Genomic DNA, 22,621 nt, shown 5'->3' with positions numbered 1-22,621 from the left:
ATACGGATGTTTAATTACCTTTAGAAGCCATCGTAGTTCTCTTTTTATTCTTTTGCAAAGTTGGATCATTTAGATACAAAATATCTATTTTTATATTTATTTATTTATTTATTGAGACAGAGTCTCACTCTGTCACCCAGGATGGAGTGCAGTGGTGTGATCTCAGCTCACTGCAATCTCCGCCACCTGGGTTCAAGTGATTCTCCTGCCTCAGCTTCCTGAGTAGTTGGGATTACCAGTGCCTGCCACCATGCCTGGCCAATTTTTGTATTTTTTGTAGAGATGGAGTTTTGCCATGTTGGCCAGGCTGGTCTCGAACTCCTAGCCTCAAGCAATTCGCCTGCCTTGGCCTCCCAAACTGCTGAGATTACAGGCATGAGCCACCTCTCCCAGCTTTACATATATTTTACGTTTCTTTTTCTCATATATGTAGTTCTCATCTTTATCATCTACCAAATGTTTACCTATTTTGGCTGTTCCGAAATTCATTAACAGCTTGCTGTTTTAACTAAGCATCAATGAATCAAATTGGATTTTGTTTTAATGAATTGAGTTTTAAGTTCAAGTATTTCTTATTTCTAAATAATTTAAGCTTCATGGCTGGGCTATTGTTTACTACAAATTTCCCTCATTTTATGGAGGGATTTTAGTTAAATTTTGGAGTAAGCATGTGGGTGCAGGAGTCTTATTACTGAATCCGTTTTGCTTAATCAGTGTCCTGGACAAGTTAGTTTTTGTTAGAGAGGGAATCATTTATGTAAGACATTTCATTACTTGCTGTTTATTGCATATATTATTATCCTTGGATGATACCTATCCTACGAGGAACAGTTGGTAATGTTAATAACATGAATAGAAGAAATTTAAGGAAAGTGCTTCTATTCTAAGATTAAATTGCACATGGATATATGAATATATCTATGTGTGTATACACATATATATGTTCATATTTGTATCAGATTAGATAAGTTTCTTTTCATAAGTCTTTTAATAACTTAGGCAGGATGACCAGTGGGTGTTTTTTCAGTAATAATTTGAGCCCCCTGTGATACAGGATACCAGAGAAACCTGTCATCTTAGTTTTTCTTTATGTTTTGAAATGTCAGAATTCTGAATCTTCAATTTCATTTTAGAAAACAGTGAAATCAGAGACTTTGTGCAATGAGGAAATATTAATTTTTAAATTTCCTGTTTCAGGTTAGAAAAGCACCTAATGCCAGTGATTTTGATCAGTGGGAGATGGAAACGGTTTACTCTAATTCAGAAGTCAGAAACTTGAATGTTCCTGCTACATTTCCAAATAGCTTTCCAAGCCATACCGAACACTCTACTGCAGCAAAGCTTGATAAGATAGCTGGGATTTTGCCACTGGATAATGAGGACCAATGTAAAACTAATGGAACAGACTTAGCTAGAGATTCAGAAGGATTTAATTCTCCGAAGCAATGTGATAGTTCCAATATTAGTCATGTAGAAAATGAAGCTTTTCCAAAGACCTCTTCAGCAACTCCACAAGAAACTCTTATTTCTGATGGTCTCTTCTCAGTAAATGAACAACAGGATCTACCACTTTTGGCAGAAGTCACCCCAGATCCCTATGTAATGAGTCTTCAGAATCTGATGAAAAAGTCAAAGGAATATATAGAAAGAGAACAATCTAGACGCAGTCTGAAAGGTAGTATGATGAGAATTGTTAATGAGAGTCATTTAGACAAAGAAAATGATGCTGTTAAAGTGGCTGACTGTGTAAAAGAGAAGGCCCAGTTGACAGGCAAACACTGTGTCTCAGTTATTCCTGACAAACCAAGCCTTAATAAATCAAATGTTCTTCTCCAAGGTGCTTCCACTCAAGCAAGCAGCATGAGTATGCCAGTTTTAGCTAGCTTTTCGAAAGTGGACATACCTGTACGAACTGGCCATTCCGCTGTTCTAGAGTCTAATTCTGATTTTAAAGTTATTCCCACTTTTGTTACTGAAAATAATGTTATCAAAAGTCTTACAGGTTCATATGCCAAATTACCTAGTCCAGAGCCAAGTATGAGTCCTAAAATGCACCGAAGACGTTCCAGGACATCATCAGCATGTCATATACTTATAAATAACCCAATAAATGCCTGTGAATTAAGCCCTAAAGGAAAAGAACAGGCAATGGACTTAATTGTTCAAGATACTGATGAAAAAACAAATGTGCCCGAAATTCTGCCAAAGTTACCAATTGATTTAGCAGGAGTTTGTTCAAGCAAGGTTTATGTGGGCAAAAATACATCTGAAGTGAAAGAAGATGTGGTTTTAGGTAAATCAAATCAGGTATGTCAATCTTCAGGAAATCATTTAGAAAATAAAGTTACTCATGGACTTGCTACTGTGGAAGGTCAGTTAACATCCGAAGAGAGAGGTGCACACAAAATGAACAGTACCTGCACTGTGATGCCAAAGCTGCATGAACCATATGCCAGCAGTCAGTGTATAGCAAGTCCAAACTTTGGAACTGTGAGTGGACTCAAGCCAGCCAATATGTTAGAGAAAAACTGCAGTTTGCAAACGGAACTGAATAAGTCTTATGATGTAAAAAACCCTTCTCCTTTATTGATGCAAAACCAGAATATGAGACAGCAGATGGACACACCTATGGTGTCCTGTGGAAATGAACAATTTTTGGATAACAGTTTTGAGAAAGTTAAACGGAGACTTGATTTGGATATTGATGGTGTGCAAAAAGAAAACTGCCCTTATGTCATAACAAGCGGAATAACTGAACAAGAAAGGCAACATTTGCCAGAAAAAAGATACCCTAAGGGATCTGTCTTCATTAACAAGAATAAAATATTAGGAACTAGTTCCAAAGGTAAGGAATCCTTGAAGCATTTGATACCTGCTATGCGGATGATACCTTTATTTTAATAATTGACATTTTTGGGGAAAAAAATGGTCTTTATTCATATAGGCACTTAATTTTATCTTATTAGAAAGCTTATAGTCAGCTGCAGTTTATTGCCATTTGATAGGCTTTCTTAAAGATTTTCTTGAGACAAGGTCTGGCTATATCACCCCAGTTTGGAGTGAAGTGGCATGACTTCAGCTCACTGCAACCTCCGCCTCCTGGGCTCAAGCCATCCTTCCACCTCATCCTCCCAAGTAGCTGGGACTACAGGCTCATGCCACCATGCCCGGCTAATTTTTGTATTTTTTGTATTGTAGAGATGTGGTTTCCGGCATGTTGCTCAGGCTGATCTCAAACTCGTGAGCTCAAGTGAGCCTCCTGTCTCAGCCTCCCAAAGTTCTGGGATTACAGGCATGAGCCATGGCACCCACCCAGGATTTTCTTTTTTGAGACAGTCTGGCACTGTTGCCCAGGCTAGAGTGCAGTGGCACAAACTTGGCTAACTGCTACCTCCACCTCCCGATTCAAGCAATTCTCACGCCTCAGCCTCCTGAGTAGCTGGGATTACAGGTGTGAGCCACCATGCCTGGATGGATCTTCTTATTTAAATGATGAAGCTTTCATAGTCCACTTGGTATTATTGAGAATATTAATAATTGGAGGAAACAGTTCTTTTTTTTTTTTTTTTGAGACAGAGTCTTGCTCTGTCACCAGGCTGGAGTGCAGTGGCGGGTTTTCACCTCACTGCAACCTCTGCTTCCTGGGTTCAATTGATTTTCGTGCCTCAGCCTCCCGAGTAGCTGGGATTACAAGTGCATGCCACCTGGCCTGGCTAATAAATATTTTTAGCAGAGATGTGGTTTCGCCATGTTGGCCAGGCTGCTCTCAAGCTCCTGGCCTCAAGCTATCTACCTGCCTCAGCCTCCCAAAGTGCTGGTGTGAGCCACTGCACCTAGCGCCAAACAGTCCTGCCTGAAACATCACTTACAGTTTTAATTCACTGTATTGCTATGATGTCTTTCTTTTGGACTATAGTTTCTAATGTTTATTTCAGTTTGCTTTTTCATTTGTAGTGCGATCTTCATGTAGTTGGCCTTTCGGTAAACACTTTAATATCAAATAATTAGATAAAGTATCAGAAATAAGGCTCTGAGTAGGTGGTTCAAAAATGGTTCTTTAGGCCTGCGCGGTTGCTCATGCCTGTAATCCCAGCACTTTGGGAGGCCGAGGTGGGTGGATCACTTGAGGTTGGGAGTTCGAGACTAGCCTGACTAATATGACGAAACTCCATCTCTACTAAAAATACTAAAATTAGCTGGGTGTAGTGGTGCACATCTTTAATCCCAGCTACTTGGGAGGCTGAGGCAGGAGAATTGGATGAACCCAGAAGGCGGAGGTTGCAGTGAGCTAAGATTGCACCATTGCACTCCAGCCAGGGTGACAGAGCCAGATTCCGTCTCAAAAAAAAAAAAGATTCTTTATTAATAAAAATTATTTCAGTTTCTGTTGTATCTATTAACAGCAATTTATTAAAGCACGTTTTTCTCCTTCATTACTCCTTACTTTTTTGTCATGGTTCATAATTCTTTATTACTGATATAGAAGACATACAAATCAAGTAAATTAAGCTTTTAGGGCTTATGGGAAATACAGGGTTGGGTCAGACTGCTTAAAACCTGTGCAACTTTATTTTTTATTTTTATTTTTATTTTTTTGAGACAGGGTCTTGCTCTGTCACCCAGGCTGGATTGCTGTGGTGTGATCTCAGCTCACTGCAGGTCTGGGTTCAAGCGATTCTCCTGCCTCAGCCTTCCAAGTATCTGGGATTTACAGGCTTGCGCCACCACGCCCAGCTAATTTTTATATTTTTTGTGGAGACAAGGTTTTACCATGGTGGCCAGGCTGGTCTCGAACTCCTAGGCTCAAGTGATCAGCCCTCCTTGGCCTCCCAAAGTGCTGGGATTACAGGTTTGAGCCACCAGCCCTGGCCCATCCTGTGTAACTTTATAAGAGCTCTAATAAAAACAGTGACTGTTACCTGGGGAGCCAACTTGGATCCTCCAAGTAGACAGCATAGCAAGGCAAGAGGCTGCCTTAGTGAATATCAGAAGTACATAAGGCCAACAGAGTGGAAATTTCCTTTTTTTTTTGAGATGGAGTTTCACTCTTGTTGCCCAGGGTGGAGTGCAATGGTGCGATCTCAGCTCACTGCAGCATCTGCCTCCCAGGTTCAAGCGATTTTCTTGCCTCGGCCTCCCAAGTAGCTGAGGTTACAGGCATGCGCCACCATACCTGGCCAATTTTGTATTTTTTTAGTAAAGATCAGGTCTCACCATGTTGGTCATGCTGGTCTCAAACTCCTGATCTCAAGTGATCCACCTGCCTCGGCCTCCCAAAGTGCTGGGATTACAGATGTGAGCCACCACGCCCGGCCTATACTTGGTATTTGTACATTTCAACATGTCTTACCACCTTCTACGTAGGAAGCTTGTATTGTCATAATGTTTTCCCTTAATTAGTAACTAAAATATCTGGAATTTTCATGTCCAGTCCTTTTTGAAACCTCAAGCTGAGAAAGCTTTATACCATCAAAGAAACACTTTCTTGGAAAATCAAAACAAGGCAAAACTACAGGCTACAATACCAGAGACCCTGGAGGACAAGTGTCAAAAAAACAAATGGTGGTAGGATGCAGTTGAGAATCAAATCTGAAAGTTAAGTAGAGTCAGGAGAATCTTGTCTGAATGTATAGTCCTGGGTCTGTCATTTCAGATCAGGATGGGATCTGTTGAATGAGTGGGTAAAGGTGATGCAATACAGGTCTTACTTTACTGAGTATCATGAAATAAAAGGAGTGGAAAATGTGAATGTGGCTCAAAGTAGAGACCCAGCTATATCTTAATTGTATTATGTCAGATCCAGGAATACTCTCTTGTCAGAAGAATAATTTAAATTGAATGGTATAAAATATCAGACATTAGACTTGTAGTGAATTTTCTAAATTGAGGAGACATGTTTCTTTTCAGAAAGCGAGGAGTTACTAAAAAGCAAGATGCTAGCTTTTGAAGAAATGCGGAAGAGACTAGAAGAACAGCACGCTCAGCAGTTATCACTACTCATAGCTGAGCAGGAAAGGGAACAAGAAAGATTGCAAAAGGTGAGGAATGTGGGGGGAGATACGACTGGTAAGTGAAATTTAGCCAAGGATACCTATGAATTTTGGTCATGTATAGAATACTTGTAATTTTTTCCTCCATATTTCTTATGGTAAGGGAGTCATTTTGATACATGAATGGTATTTTTTGTCAAAATGTGAAGTTTGATATTTAGATCCTTATTTAAAAGTAACTGCATAATTTATCAAGGATATTTTATTGAATCCTTGATTTAAAGCTTAATATTTTCAAAAGGTATTTTGTAAATAGGTGCTAAAGAACACATTCTGCAAGAGTTATATCATAAAAATGACACTTGTGCTGGGCATGGTGTCATGAACCTGTAGTCCCAGCTACGTAGGAGGCTGAGGTGGGAGGATCACTTGAGCCCAGAGATTCAAGGCTGCAGTGAGCTATGATTTCGCCTTTGTGTAGCCACTGCACTCCAGCCTGGGCAACAGAGGGAGACCCTGTCTCTATAAAAAGAAAAAATAATGACACTTGTTATAATATTATTATAGTTATTAATAATTTATATATTATCACATATTAAAATACATTATAGACTGGGCGCCGTGGCTCATGCCTGTAATCCCAGCACTTTGGGAGGCCAAGGTGGGTGGATCACCTGAGGTCAGGAGTTTGAGACCAGCCTGGCCAACATATAGTGAAATAATGTCTCTACTAAAAAATACAAAATGGTGGTGCACACCTGTAGTCCTAGCTACTTGGAAAACTGAGGCAGGAGAATCACTTGAACCCACAAGGTGGAGATTGCCGTGAACCGAGATTGTGCTACTGCATTCCAGCCTGGGGGACAGAGCGAGATTCCGTTTCTCAAAACGAGAGAGAGACAGAGAGAGAGAGAGAAAGGAAAAGAAAAGAGGGAGGGAGGGAGGGAGGGAAGGAAGGAAGGAAGGAGAGAGAAGGGAAGGGAGAAGGAAGGAAGGATAATTTGAGGAAGAAAAACTTGAAATAATTGCTGATAATTACATGTACTTTTGGCTAAGCCTAAAATGATATCATTTTAGGACATAATTAAAAGGTTTAGCATGTTACAATAAACTGTTCATCTATAGGAAATAGAAGAGCAGGAGAAAATGTTAAAAGAGAAGAAGGCAATGACAGCGGAAGCCTCTGAGTTGGACATTAACAGTGCAGTGGAATTAGAATGGAGAAAAATAAGTGACTCTAGTTTGCTGGAAACAATGCTGTCTCAAGCGGACTCACTCCATACTTCAAATTCAAATAGTTCTGGTAAATATTTAAAAATCCTTTTGCATTTGGGAAAATGATCCTACAGTAAGATATTTATTTGGCACACTGTAAGATTATATCTCCTGTTTTCAAATGATTCCATGTCCAACCCTCTTCGCCAGCTGCTTAGTAACCAGTGAAAAATGACAAGATAGGAGATCAAAGAGTTGTGAGCAGTTTGTGAGCAAGGAATACCTTTGCTAGGAAAATATCAGGAAATTCAGCTCAGAGCCATCTGATCATTCATGCAGCAGGTGATATACTTCGAGTGAAAACAGTTTGCTCTCTCCTGAGTGATCTTGAATTACCTCTAATTCCCTAGTCCCTTTAAAGAGCTTATCTTCATATCTCAATTGTCCTGAGACACTTTGTGTTGAAAAGATCCATCTGGTACATAAGCTTTAAAGTCCATAAATATTTTAAGTCGGCAGGTGGGTCAGTTTTGGAGGCAATTGCTATTCTTAATGAGTATCACAAGTGTTTATTGGGATGTTCTTTGTATTCTAATTATATGACATCAAGTATAATACTATATGTATGTTTCTCTAGGTTTCACAAATTCTGCCCTGCAGTATAGCTTTGTTTCTGCAAATGAAGCACCATTCTACCTCTGGGGATCATCAACTAGTGGCTTGACTAAACTCCCAGTAACAAGGCCTTTTGGAAGAGCCAAAACTAGATGGTCTCAAGTGGGTAAACTTAATGATACATGTCCATCTATCTATTTATCTTTTCTTAAAAGCTATATTATCTTAGACTGTATAAATGAACACCAATAAACATTGTGTCTATCTTCTTTCTCCTAGGTTTTTAGTCCGGAAATACAAGCAAAATTTAACAAAATAACTGCAGTGGCAAAAGGATTTCTTACTCGTAGACTTATGCAGACAGATAAGCTGAAGCAACTTCGACAAACTGTAAAAGTAAGATTCTTGTAAATTGTTTGTATTTTGCTTCTGTCTTAGTTTCTATCAGTCTTGTGACAGCTGAGCTAACAGATTAGTTCAGAACTTAAACACTTTTTAGTCACTGTAATATAGGCAGTTTTAGAAGTCTGATTGTTTGTTGGGGGAAGTCAGAGACCCGGAACGGAGGGACTGGCTGGAGCCGCAGCAGAGGAATATAAATTGTGAAGATTTCATTTTAATATGGACATATATCAATTCCCAAATAATACTTTTATAATTTCTTATGCCTGTATTTACTTCAATCTCTGAACATAAATTGTGAAGATTTCATTTTAATATGGACATTTATCAGTTTCCAAAATTAATACTTTTATAATTTCGTATGCCTGTCTTTAATCTCGTAATCCTATTATCTTCGTAAGCTGAGGATATATGTCACTTCAGGACCACTATTGTGTTAACTGTACAAATTGAGTGTAAAACGTGTGTTTGAGCAATATGAAATCAGTGCACCTTGAAAAAGAACAGAATAACAGTGATTTTCTAGGAACTAGGGAAGACAACCATAAGGTCTGACTGCCTATGGGTTTGGGCAAAACAGAGCCATATTTTTCTTCTTGCAGAGACCCTGTAAACAGACGTGCAAGTAGGGAAGATATCGCTAAATTCTTTTCCTAGCAAGGAATATTAATAATTAATACCCTGGGGAAGGAATGCATTCCTGGGGGGAGGTTTATAAACGGCCGCTCTGGGAGTGTCTGTCTTATGCGTTTGAGATAAGGACTGAAATACGCCCTGGTCTCCTGCAGTACCCTCAGGCTTACTAGGATTGGGAAACTCCACCCTGGTAAATTTGTGGTCAGACCAGTTCTCTGCTCTCGAACCCTGTTTTCTTTTGTTTAAGATGTTTATCAGTACAATATGTGCACAGCTGAACATAGACCCTTATCAGTAGTTTCTGATTTTGCCCTTGTCCTGTTTCCTCAGAAGCATGTGATCTTTGTTCTCCTTTTTGCCCTTTGAAGCATGTGATCTTTGTGACCTACTCCCTGTTCTTGCACCCCCTCCCCTTTTGAAATCCTTAATAAAACTTGCTGGCTTTAAGGCTCAGGTGAGCATCACGGTTTTACTGATATGTGATGTAACCCCTGGAGGCCCAGTGGTAAAATTCCTCTCTTTGTACTCTTTCTCTTTCTCAGCCAGCCAACACTTATGGAAAATAGAAAGAATCTACGTTGAAATACTGGGGGCTGGTTCCCCTAATAATTGTTAATCTTACTCAGATAATATTATGAATAACATGTAAATGAAGCAGTTTGTGTGTATTTCTCTTGCTTGAAAGTGAGTGGTGTTTGACTTCTAATAAGTAACAGTTTTATTTACGTTCTTAGTACAGTTGGCCCTCTATCTCTGGGTTCCACATCTGTGGATTCAACCAACCATGAATCAAAAATAATTCAGAAAAAACAAATGATGGTTGTGTCTGTACTGAACAGGTACAGATTTTTTTTTCTTGTCATTATTTCCTAAACAATATAACAACTATTTATGTAGCATGTACGTTTATTAGGTATTTTAACTAATCTAGAGATGATTTAAAGTACATGGGAGATGTGCTTAGGTTATATGCAGATAACCATTTTATATAAGGGACTCCAGCATCCTTGGATTTTGGTATCTGAGGGATTCCTGGAACCAGTCCCCCACAGATACTGAGGAAAGACTGTAATTTTGGATTGACTGAGAAAAAGAAGAAAGGAAACTCCAGTGATCACAAATCTTTCTAGAAAAGTGTGTTTGAAGGAGCATTTCTTTTTTCAGGATACTATGGAATTCATAAGAAGTTTTCAGTCAGAAGCACCATTGAAGAGAGGCATTGTTTCAGCTCAAGATGCTTCACTTCAGGAAAGAGTGTTAGCTCAGGTAAATACGTGGCTCCTGAAGGCTTTTAAGATATGGACATATTATATTTCTCCTTTTTTATTTAATTACTGAAAATAGATTTCAATGAAAATTATTTTAACCTTTTTCTATAAGTAAGTGTACATGGTATATAGTATTCTTAAACTCTGACCTCATCATTTAAACGTATACAATATTTTCTTTTCTTGTGTCTAGTTGCGAGCTGCCCTGTATGGTATTCATGACATATTCTTTGTAATGGATGCAACTGAAAGAATGTCTATTCTACATCATGATCGAGAAGTTCGCAAAGAGAAAATGCTCAGGCAAATGGTATGTTATATGATTTCTAATGAATAGAGTTCTTCTGGGTTTAGGATAATTGATATTAAATGTCATTTTTGGTTGACTTCAGCACCCTTCTGATAATTCTTAAGCACAAGTAATTCCTGGAATTACTAGCAACATTTAAATCTGTAGATAGATTTAAAATAATTACATAATTTAAGAATTACATATTGTTTTCTGCTTGGATTTTAGAGTTGAAGCTTTAAATGTTTTGCTCAGATGGCTTATACAGTCTATCAGCTGCTCTTGATTGAATTTTCTTGAATTCAGTTATAACATGGGTTTTACTTTTTTTGAAGTCTGAGTTAGAAAACAGGCTCCAGATTAATTTGAAGTATATCAGAGTTTGTGATTTGAATCAATTAGTGTAATTGGCAAAGGAAAAGCAAGCAAAATTTACATAATTCTAATTATTTAATTCTTAGAATTAGACTGCTTCAAAAATACAAAACAAGATGATTTAACTAAATTAAAAATGTTAGTAGAGAGAAGCTTTTCCAGGCAGTTTGGGATCATTCTGTATTATAATATAGTGGTATTAATTGGTACCAGTAGAGTTTGACATTACTTTTGTATATTAAAGGATAAAATGAAAAGTCCACGAGTGGCTCTTTCAGCTGCAACACAGAAGTCTCTTGATAGGAAGAAATACATGAAGTAAGTTTTTTGTATCACGTCATGTTAGTTATCAAACCAATTAATTGTAGTCATCTGTTGATCTATTTGCATATTTAAATTTAGAAATAAAGAAGGGTTAATTTTTCTGCAGTTGTGCTGATAGAAATCCCCTTTATATAAAGAAATTTATTAAAATCAGGTGCTAAAATCTCATTTCATCTTAGATGAATTTATTTACTAAATTTGACATTCAACTCATATAACTGATAGTTGATCAATCTTAAAAACAGTTAATCTTTATGTTCAGTGACTAAATGTATGCTTTTTCTGATGTCCTAAAGGTTTCTGGGGAATAAAGACTTAATAGGAAAAATATCTTAGTAACTTCTTAAAAAATTCTTCTTTCTTGAATAGAGTCTTTAATATGCTTAGTACAGGTCTTCCAGTAGTACACCAGCTTCTAAATGATGATTTGTTTCTGTCTCCTGTATTACATTTGTAAGCATGTTTTCCTCCCTTCTCTAAATACATTATGTCCTTATTTTTATATTGTGTTAGAGCTGCTGAAATGGGAATGCCAAATAAGAAATTTCTGGTTAAACAAAATCCTTCTGAAACAAGGTGAGAAAAATCACTTAGTCTTAATGAGAGGCTTTTTGTTTTTTATAGAAAAAAAAAATTGGCTGGGCACAGTGGCTCATGCCTGTAATCCCAGCACTTTGGGAAGCCAAGGCGGATGGATCACCTGAGGTCGGGAGTTTGAGATCAGCTTGACCAGCATGGAAAACCCCGTCTCTACTAAAAATACAAACTTTGCTGGGCATGGTGGCACATGCCTGCAATCCCAGCTACTCAAGAGGCTGAGGCAGGAGAATTGCTTGAGCCCGGGAGGCAGAGGTTGCAGTGAGCCAAGATCGTGCCATTGCACTCCAGCCTGGGCAACAAGAGTGAAACTCTATCTCAAAAAAAAAAAAAATTTAAATCCCAAACTTCATTTTTGTTGACTTTGTTCTACTTGACATCAGTAGATAACTTCTTGCTGAATTGGGTGGGGGGTGGTCCTCAGGCTCAAGATTCATATGAATACCTGGCTGTCAGACCAGATGTATCTGGAGCTTCTGTAGGACATACTATCTGTGGTTGAAATTTTGAGCGTGATATGTCTTGAGTTCGGTTACACAGTCCAGAGGATCTTTGATACTTATTTAAAAACCTTAGAAAGCTAACTTAAGCTGGGCCGGGTGTAGTGGCTCATGCCTGTTATCCCAGCACTCTGGGAGGCTGAGGTGGGTGGATCACAAGGTCAGGAGTTCAAGACCAGCCGGGTCAAGATGGTGAAACCCTGTCTCTAGTAAAAATAAAAAAATAAAAAAATACAAAAAGCCGGGTATGGTGGCACGTGCCTGTAATCTCAGCTCCTCAGGAGGCTGAGGCAGGAGAATTGCTTGAACCCGGGAGGCGGAGGTTGCAGTGAGCTGAGACTGCACCACTGTACTCCATCCTGGGCGATAGAACAAGACTCCGTCTCAAAAAGAAAAACTAACTTAAACTGGCTGCAGTGGCATGCTTCTATGATCCCAGCTACTCGGGAGGCTGAGGCAGGAGGATAGCGTAACCCCAGGGGTTCAAACCAGTCGGGGTAACATAGTAAATAAGACTCATCTCAAAATAAATAAATAAATAAATAATAATGAAAGCTAAAAAGTGAACTTTATTATTTCTGATCTGTTTTTTACTCCTGTAAAATGAGAGTGATACTTTCTTCTCTCACTGGTTTGAAAGGAAAAGTTAACTTTTGTAAAGTATATGTATAAGAAAATTATCTACAAGCACAAGGGTTAGTCTATATGTTGGACATTTCTTTGCCTGTAAAAACCTAAGGTTTGGACTCTTAGTGAGCAAAATGTAAGTATCATATTAATATGCTTTAGTCGATTTGCTCTGCTTTGTGGTAATATATAGGCCATGTTGCATAGTTGAATTTTACCTTATGATCATCATCTTTCATCCGTTGAAAGAAAATGGGAAAAAAGTGGAATTTATCCTTTTAAATTAATTTTTTATTTAATTTGTCAACAGAGTCCTTCAGCCAAACCAAGGACAGAATGCACCTGTTCATAGGCTACTTAGTAGACAAGGGTAAGAATGCCACACCACGGGTATTGAAAACTACGGAAACCAAGATTAGATTTGAGAGGGAAAAATAAATCTAGTGTTCTTTACATAAAGGATAATGGTTTTTCAAATGGGATTTTTTTCTTTATAGCATTGGGAAAGATATTTTAAAGTTTTGTCTTCAAATGTAACCCTCTTGGTGTACTGTTGTGTATTCTAATTACTGTCTTATGTTGGCATGTTTTTACTTTTCATTTCATACCATTTTACTCATAAAGTATTTTAAATATCCATATAGTAAGTTCAGCATCACCGAAGTGATTCTCCAACAGAGTGTGATTCATGCTTATAGTCTCCTGCTGAAGCCAGAGTTTAGCTTTCCTTACTGTGCGCATGCATGAGACTTCAGTTCTTTTCAAGCTTATTTGTGCTTTGGACAATTGATGCAATGTGATTGCTTTCTTTGAATTTTGAACATTTAGACCTTAATGCCAGTGACTTATTAATTTTTTTATATTCAATTAGAACCCCTAAGACATCAGTGAAGGGGGTTGTGCAAAATAGACAGAAGCCTTCACAGAGCAGAGTGCCTAACAGAGTGCCTGTTTCAGGTTTGTAGAAAATGAATTCCTGAAGCCCATTCAATAGAAGGAAGTGCACAAGCTGCCCCATAACTCAGGCCACAGAAGTGGAATAGATTGTCTTTCCTTGCCACCATAATTTTGGCATATTCATGGTCATCTTATTAGTGTTTTTTGGTCTTAGCATTGTATGGCAGTCAGGAAGTCTTAGTAAAAGTGTGATTCTAGTCTTGATTTCTATAATGTTTCTATGGAAAGCACCATGTATTTTTCATTCTGAAAAAATTGTAGAATTTGCCATGCTTAATTCAGAAAACCTTTTTATTTAATGAATAAAAGATAATGATCACCTCTGGTGCTAAGTCTGTGCATTGTCTGTTCAGCTTGGGGAAGTGTGTCTGCACATAAGGGGATAAAACTTTCTCCCTCAGACTATAAGATCACATGTGAATATGCCAGTGGGAGGAGGGCTTCATATTTTGCTCAGTCCGAGGCTTGAGCTAAATCTCTCCTTATGTTCATTATTTGAGGAGTAATAGCTAAACTAAAAACTGTGTTTTAAAATTCTGTTTATGGTGGCAAGAAGACAAACTCATTCTTGAGCTAATTCAAAGCTCTTAACCAAATGCTGTAATATTTTTTAGGTATCTTTGTTGAGATACTTTGATTAAGCTCACTTAAAAATTATGTGATCCATTTAAAAATACTTTCCAATTGTTGTGCTTTAACTATACTGCTTTCTAGACATTTACAAGAAACCTAAATTAATCACCAGGCATTGAAGATTCAACCTTTAATCAATTCTAATCTTTCCATTAATATACAATTAGGCAAATTTTAGAGCTTTTATTACTAAGTGATTTCCTTCAAATTAGGAGGAAACAAGCTATTGATCATAACTTTGAAATGATGGCTGACCTTTTGTATGTTTGTAGTGAATGTAATTCATAGTGTCACACATAGATAGGGTAATTTAAAAGATCATCTTTGGAAATCATTGAGAGTGACAGTTAATGGAATTGTCTTAAAGGATTACATAGCTGAAGATACTGCTTACTCCAGAGGCAGTCAGAATAAGCTAGTTTGAAAGATAACCATTTGAAAGGACTCAGACCAAACACCAGACCTGTGGAATTTTAAGACATTTTCTGTTTTTCTCATGTTAATATTCTATATTGCACTGAAACCTAGCAAGTTGGAAAATCATTGAGGAATTAGTATTGTTTTGCCTGATATCAATTTACCACAGTGACTACTCTCCATGTTCTTTTCTCATGCATTTCATCTCCACTATTTGTCACTTGTGAACTTATAAGCAAAATGCAAGTACTGTTTTTATTCAGCAATACTCAACAGTATAAAGGATGTATAGGCAGTCATTGAAGTTAGTAACATACAATGAAGTTCATTATTTTGAACTATTGAGGTTTAATTGCATTGAAACATAATTATTAATACAAATGAACTTAACCCTTGAATTAACATGTACAATTAATATGTATCTAAACAAGTACAAAAATCTGTTGCTGTTGTTTTCTAAAGATTTACTTACACATGAGTGCATATTTACACAATAGAAAGAGACTAAAGAATTGTATTCTTTTTTGTTTTTATTTTTATTTTGAAACAGAGTCTTGTTCTGTTGCCCAGGCTAGAGTGCAGTGGTGTGATCTTGGCTCACTGCAACCTCTGCCTCCCAGGTTCAAGCCATTCTCCTGCTTCAGCCCCCTGAGTAGCTGGAATTACAGGCGCGTGCCACCACGCCCAGCTAATTTCTTGTGTTTTTAGTAGAGATGGGGTTTTACCATACTGGCCAGGCCAGTCTCAAATGCCTGACCTCAGGTGATCCACCCACCTCGGCCTCCCAGAGCTCTGGGATTACAGGTGTGAGCCACCTTGTCTAGACAGAATTGTACTCTTTTATATAAACTGAGAGTTTGGGATACTGGCTGGTTAAAATGCTAACTATGAATCTGAACACAGGAATCCATTGTCGCTTTTTAAAATATTACTCTTTCCTGCTTAGAGTTTTAATGGTCTGAATTACGTTTTAAACAAATTTGAAATTACGTTTTGATTTGCTCTAAACAGAGGCAAATTCTTTGTTAAGCAATTTATAGAAAACTAATTTTTGTTATGATAGAATATCATACTCTTAGACTGAATTAGAATTCTAAAATGTTAAAGTACGCTGCAAAGCATTTAGTTATAGTTTTACAAACCTAAATTGCAATCTCTGATTTTATCGTAAGTGATCTTTGACTTAGTTTTAAAACACATTTCTTCATTTGATGTTTTGTGCTTGACTAGAGTTTATATAGTGAAATTCAGAAACCACTAATCAGAGTAGGAGGTGGTCATGCAAAATGGCTAAGTAAAATAACACATTAGGTGGAACTGGGTTATCAGAGTTCTAGCTCTGTTCGTTAGGCAAGTGCTCTCCTATGCGTCAGTTTTATTAGACTTAAAATGGTCATAACAATTTCTACCTCAGGATGATTCATATAATGATTAAATATGATAATGTATATTGCCTAGCTTAGTGTTTGTTCCAGAGTAAAAACTCATTAAATTGTATCATTATAGAAAACCTACCATTGAAAAGTAATACTAATTTTGCTCTATTTTTAGGAGTATATGCAGGAAAAATCCAAAGAAAGCGGCCAAATGTTGCGACAATTTAAGAAGACAACATTCATTAGGATAAAACTGGGGGAGGATTATTATCCATGTTATTTTCCCTGCCCAAGACTTTATTTAACCCTGGACTCTGTTTACACAGACAAAGTGACATCAGAAGGCTGAGCCCTTATCTAGTTCATTTGGTCAGTTTGGTAATTCCTGCTCCACGCCCCTATTTTCCTCTTAATAATAAGTTTGGGTGAAGACAAATTAGTGTTTAGTAATTGCATCATCTCTGTGCTTACCTATACAAACCTAAGTTTGTTTTATATGCCCAGATGTCTACAGAGACCCTTTTTGTAAACATCAAGGATGTTTGGGTTTACTTTTACAGAATATTGAAAAGATAAGACAAATTATAAATAAGTTCTAAAACATAAATTTCATTCATCTCTGCATAGTGATTTTTGAGTTAGATTCAAAGGGAACTTATTGCAGAAGAATCCCTTTCCCTCATTTTATAACTTTAAAAACTTGGATTAACCGCTCAAAGTCCACATTCTTTGACTTATAGTATAACCATGTAGCCAATTGTGGTCCACTAAAATCTACTACAGAAGTTAATGTGGGTCACCATTTTGGTCAGAAGCATACATTCCTGTGAACAACTAGTTGTTTTACAGAAATGGTAGGCTTCACGTTTGTTACCCCAGTACTGTTAGAAACATTTGTAGTAGGTTATAAGATCTTTCTGTGACGGGTAACAAATTTGGGGAAGACAGCACAATCTTCTTGAATGTAGCTCTTGGGAATGCATTATTACATCCATTTCTGTAAAATAATAATATGTTGCATGCAGTTATATTTTCTATTTAGTCTGTATATTTTGTTCTTCATAGTCTGTTTTTTCTAGCATGCTTGATTTAGGAGAGAATAAAGGGCTATATAATAATAAATCCAGATTTCAGGATAAGAATATTGCCTGGTTAAAATTCTGCGTTGCTTGAAGACACCCATGTTTAAGATTTTTCATCACTAACATATCCATTAAAAGTATCCATAAAAACTGGCCAGACAAGGTGGCTTATGCCTGTAATCCCAGCACTTTGGGAGGCCAAGGCGGGTGGATCACCTGAGGTCCGGAGTTTGAGACCAGCCTGACCAAACATGGGGAAACCCCATCTGTACTAAAAATACAAAAATTAGTCGGGCATGATAGTGTATGCCTGTAGTTCCAGCTACTTGGGAGGCTGAGAGAGGAGAATCGCTTGAACCTGGGAGGCAGAGGTTGCAGTGAGGCAAGATTGTGCCATTGCACTCCAGCCTGGGTAACAGAGTGAGACTCTGTCTCAAAAAAAAAAAAAGTATCAACCAACAAATGTTACCAAGAAAACATGACTTCATGAGAGAGAATGTCACTATTAATTTATCATACCATAATAGATATCCAAAAAGGGCTTTGTGCTTTTCACATAAAATTGGGATAGTGTATATTTAATCTAATTTAAATTTTAAAGAGATACTGGTATTTTGAAAATGCAGCCTGTACATATTCTTTTTTTTTTTTTTTTTTTTTGAGACGGAGTCTCGCGCTGTGTCACCCAGGCTGGAGTGCAGTGGCGCGATCTCTGCTCACTGCAAGCTCCGCCTCCCAGGTTCAGGCCATTCTCCTGCCTCAGCCTCCGAGTAGCTGGGACTACAGGCGCCCGCCACCACGCCCGGCTAGTTTTTTGTATTTTTAGTAGAGACGGGGTTTCACCATGTTAGCCAGGATGGAACTGTACATATTCTTAATATCCTTTTAAGAATACGGAGGTGAAAATTGTTTTCTCCAATTTTCTGTGCCATTTTAAATTTAACTTTGACATCCAGCTATAGACAGAAATAATAAGCCACCCTGGGTGTAAACTTGATTTTCTTTGAGATGTATCATGTATTGAATGAGTGAACTAGAAAATTAGAAGATGGTCAAAAAAAGTCCAAGTTACCAATTTTTTAAAATTTATAGGCAAAGTATCAAATTGTCTTCTTAATATGATAAACTGTGCTTTATCATTCTGAAAACTCAGGATACAGCTTATTCATAGCATTGTGGGTCTCTCCAGTAAGAAACATGCTAACAGTTTTGTGCACTCTTTGTGTGGGTAATGCAAATTAGTTAAAACAAATAGTATGTTTTGGAGACAGTTAAAACTAGCTTTAGAGGAAGGATGAGAAACTTGAGTGTGTTTTTAATTTAAAGATAAAAACGTGTGTTTTACACATTTTTTTGGTGTTCATAGCTTTTTCTCATACAAGTGCCAGACACTGTTTGGTGCTTTTGATTGATTTTTATTTATATACATTTTTTTGCTTATTTTTACTTTGAGTGGAATGTTCATTAATGTAAATTGTATTTATTTTTATACTTTTATTTTTACTAGTTTTGCTTCTAGGCAAAAAGCAAAATAAACTTTTCATCTTAAAGAAAATCTAGTTTGATTGTTTTTATTTACCAGGGGAAGGACTATTAAGAAATAGATAGGCCGGGCATGGTGGCTTATGCCTGTAATTCCAGCACTTTGGGAGGCCAAGGCGGGTGGATCATGAGATCAGGAGTTTGAGACCAGCCTGGCCAATGTGGCGAAATCCCATATCTACTAAAAATACAAAACTTAGCTGGGCGTGGTGATGCCTGCCTGTAGTTCCAGCTACTTGAGAGGCTGAGACAGGAGAACTGCTTGAACCTGGAAGGCAGAGGTTGCAGTGAGCCAAGATTGTGCCACCTCACTCCAGAGCGAGACTCTGTCTCAAAAAAAAGAAAAAGAAAGTATCAACCAACAGATGTTACCAAGAAAACATGCCTTCATGAGGGAGAATGTCACTATTAATTTATCATACCATTTCCAAAAAGGGCTTTGTGCTTTTCACATAAAATTGAGATAGTGTATATTTAATCTAATTTAAATTTTAAAGAGATACTGGTATTTTGAAAATGCAGCCTGTATACTTAATATCCTTTTAAGAATACGGAGATGAAGATTGTTTTCTCCAATTTTCTGTGCCATTTTAAATTTAACTTTGACATCCAGCTATAGACAGAAATAATAAGCCACCCTGGGTGTAAACTTGATTTTCTTTATTGAGATGTATCATGTATTGAATGAGTGAACCAGAAAATTAGAAGATGGTCAAGAAAAGTCCAAGTTGTCAATTTTTTTAAATTTATAGGCAAAGTATCAAATTGTCTTCTTAATATGATAAACTGTGCTTTATCATTCTGAAAACTCAGGATACAGCTTATTCATAGCATTGTGGGTCTCTCCAGTAAGAAACATGCTAACAGTTTTTGTGTATTTTTTGTGTGTGTGTGTAATGCAAATTAGTTAAAACAAATAGTATGTTTTGAAGATAGTTAAAACTAGCTTTAGAGGAAGGATGAGAAACTTGCGTGTTTTTTTAATTTAAAGATAAAAGCATATGTTTTACACATTTTTTTGGTGTTCATAGCTTTTTCTCATACAAGTGCCAGACACTATTTTGTGCTTTTGATGGATTTTTATTTATATACTTTTTTTTTGCTTATTTTTGAGTGGAATGTTCATTAATGTAAATTGTATTTATTTTTATACTTTTATTTTCACTAGTTTTGTTTCTAGGCAAAAAGCAAAATAAACTTTCATCTTAAAGAAAATCTAGTTTGATTGTTTTTATTTACCAGGGGAAGGACTATTAAGAAACAGATAGGCCGGGCATGGCGGCTCATGTCTGTAATTCCAGCACTTTGGGAGGCCAAGGCGGGTGGATCACGAGATCAGGAGTTTGAGACCGGCCTGGCTAACATGGTGAAACCCCGTCTCTACTAAAAATACAAAATTAGCTGGGCGTAGTGGTGCATGCTTGTAGTTCCAGCTACTTGGGAGGCTGAAGCAAGAGAATCGCCTGAGCCTGGGAGGCAGAGGCTACAGTAAGCTGAGATTGTGCCACTGCACTCCAGCCTGGGAGACAGAGCGAGACTCCATCTCGAAACAAAAAAGAAATAGATATTAGCCAGGCATGGTGGTTCACATCTGTAGTCCTAGGGACTCTGGAGGCTGAGGCAAGAGGATCACTTGAGCCCAGGAGTTACAGGCCGCAGTATAATCGCACCACTGCACTCCAGTGTGAGTGAGGCTTTGTCTCCAAAAAAAAAAAAAGAAAAAAGAAAAATAGATATTGAAAAGTATTTGGCCAAAACAAATATTGTATATAATCGTTCTTTACAAGTTCCATGAAAGATATATCTCATTATTTTATATATCCCCTGGGCCAGGTGCAGTGGCTCACGCCTGTAATCCCAACACTTTAGGAGGCCAAGGCGGAAGGATCACCTGAAGTCAGGAGTTTGAGACCAGCCTGGTCAACATGGTGAAACCCCATCTCTACTAAAAGTTGGACTTTTCAGAAGGTAAAACTCAAGCTGGAAATGTCTTAACTTATTAAGAGAGAGAAGCCTGCTAAGGGAAGGAGAGGGAGGAAAGAATACGAAGGTTGAAGCTCACATCAAGGCTGTTAATTTGCACAACTTTAAGAATCCTCCTCTTGTTACTGCCTAATCATGTAATGTGAGCCTAGGAAAAGGCTCCTCACCTTGACCTCTTATTGAGATGTTGCATGTGATAACATGCAAGGCTGTATGGGAAGAGCTCCTCGCTTTCCCCTGGCCACTCTTTAACCCTTGTTCACTTCCAGTGTTGGGAACAGTAGGTACGACTGGAAATACTTTCCTACCTATACTGAGCTGAACACTGGAAGGCCCGTTCCGGAGACGATCCTTTTCCCTGTCATAGGTCACCATCCCATGAACAACCACAGACCACCACCCCCGAATGAAAAGTAAGAGTTATAAAAATATTGAATGCTTTCTCTCTAAGGGGCCATAATGGATAAGTAGGTTATAAAAATAATAATTAAAAAAAAATTTTTTTTGAGACTGAGTTTCGCTCTTGTAGCCCAGGCTGGTCCTGAACTCCTGACATCAGGTGACCCATCGGCCTCAGACTCCCAAAGTTCTGGGATCATAGGCCTGAGCCACCGCTCCCGGCCTAAAATAACTTTAAAAACGTTCTGGGGTCGAAATTGATATCCACCTTCCTAGAAACTGCTTTGCCAAGTTGGACGAAATGCGAACCCTAATTTCCCCCCCGTGCATTATTGGCAGTCAATCATACTGGATCTAGGGCAGCCCTTGGTTGCTAGTCGTGGGAAGGGCATTCTGGAAGTGCCTAAAACCGCCCGCAAAGCAGTGGGTAAAGCAGCGGCCTAGAGGGGGCATGGCTGACCCACGCCAAACAGCGCATTAGCCGCAAAACCAGGTGCTGGCTGAACCTCAGTTTGCGTCTTCGCTCCGCCGCCTTCTGGAGTCCTTTCCGCCCCTAGAGGACGCAGGTGGGCTAAACAGCAGTCCAGCCCTTCACCATCATGACGCCCGCAGGCGGGACCACCCGGCACTGTAGACAGCTGCCCTTTACAATCATGGCTCACAGAAACTCTAGGGCACGCTGGCCGTGACCGACGCTGCTCCTCAGAAGCATGGCGCCGGCGGAAGTTGTAACCTGGGCTGTCCGGAGTGGGCAGCTGCCCCTCACAAGCATGGCGTCAGCTGAAAATGAAGTCTGTGCTGTTCGGAAAGTCGCCTGCCCCTCACAAACATGGCGCCCGCAGAAGGTGCAGTGCGGACTTAGTGGGGCGGGGCAGGTGCCCTTCACAAACATGGCGGCCGGGGTTGAGGGGCGTGGCGGGGTCTGGATGGGAAGCCGAGCAGACGGCCCCAGAACAAGCGGTCATGTGATTGGGAAGATGGCGGTTTTTCCTTGGTAAGGAAGCAGCGGCGGGTGGGCTTCTGGGAGGGGCTGTTTTAGTTGTGATGGGGTCGGCCTGGGTCTGAGAGTGTGAATTCCTGTCTGTCTGGTTATGGTGGTCGACCGCCCACCCCCAAGTTGTCTTGACCGTAGAATCCCTGCCCGCTACCGCGGTCCAGTGGAGCAGTCTGAAGCCAGACGGGCGGGTTCTTGGTTCTCTCCCAGTCTGCTGCCTCTCTGCGCCTTCCACGGGTCCCTGTCCATTCATTCCTTAAAGAAGACTTGAGTTTCCAGGCTTCCGCGTCCCCAGAAGTTGGCGCGGGTTCTGGGGTCGCTGGATGAGGGTAATGGTGGGCTCAGCTCTAAGTCTGGACGAGTCGGGAGACCTGGCTGTTGGTCAATGTCCTGAGCTCCT

The 22,621-nt window shown here is 38.8% G+C and overlaps 2 protein-coding genes across 3 annotated transcripts in view; both read left to right on the top strand.

Annotated features, from left to right (window-relative positions):
* The window catches only part of CCP110 (centriolar coiled-coil protein 110), a 29,112-nt gene extending 11,361 nt beyond the window's left edge, over positions 1-17,751 (top strand). The window contains exons 4-15 of the mRNA XM_025371465.1: positions 1,198-2,845; positions 5,908-6,038; positions 7,116-7,293; positions 7,843-7,982; positions 8,100-8,216; positions 10,023-10,124; positions 10,320-10,436; positions 11,035-11,108; positions 11,628-11,690; positions 13,149-13,208; positions 13,710-13,795; positions 16,397-17,751. Coding sequence (XP_025227250.1) covers positions 1,198-2,845; positions 5,908-6,038; positions 7,116-7,293; positions 7,843-7,982; positions 8,100-8,216; positions 10,023-10,124; positions 10,320-10,436; positions 11,035-11,108; positions 11,628-11,690; positions 13,149-13,208; positions 13,710-13,795; positions 16,397-16,449 — 2,769 coding nt within the window. The 3' untranslated portion in view covers positions 16,450-17,751. The remainder of the gene's footprint in view (positions 1-1,197; positions 2,846-5,907; positions 6,039-7,115; positions 7,294-7,842; positions 7,983-8,099; positions 8,217-10,022; positions 10,125-10,319; positions 10,437-11,034; positions 11,109-11,627; positions 11,691-13,148; positions 13,209-13,709; positions 13,796-16,396) is intronic.
* Positions 17,752-21,889: 4,138 nt separating this feature from the next.
* The window catches only part of VPS35L (VPS35 endosomal protein sorting factor like), a 148,509-nt gene continuing 147,777 nt past the window's right edge, over positions 21,890-22,621 (top strand). For both annotated transcript variants that reach the window (XM_025369694.1, XM_025369693.1), the window contains exon 1: positions 21,890-22,221. In XM_025369694.1, the coding sequence (XP_025225479.1) occupies positions 21,938-22,221 (284 nt within the window). In that variant the 5' untranslated portion in view covers positions 21,890-21,937. The remainder of the gene's footprint in view (positions 22,222-22,621) is intronic.

This window comes from Theropithecus gelada, chromosome 20 (assembly GCF_003255815.1).
Source record: "Theropithecus gelada isolate Dixy chromosome 20, Tgel_1.0, whole genome shotgun sequence".
Classification (NCBI taxonomy): Eukaryota; Metazoa; Chordata; class Mammalia; order Primates; family Cercopithecidae; genus Theropithecus; species Theropithecus gelada.
The sequence above is the reverse complement of the archived record's forward strand: the minus strand, read 5'-3'. Positions and strand labels throughout refer to the sequence as shown.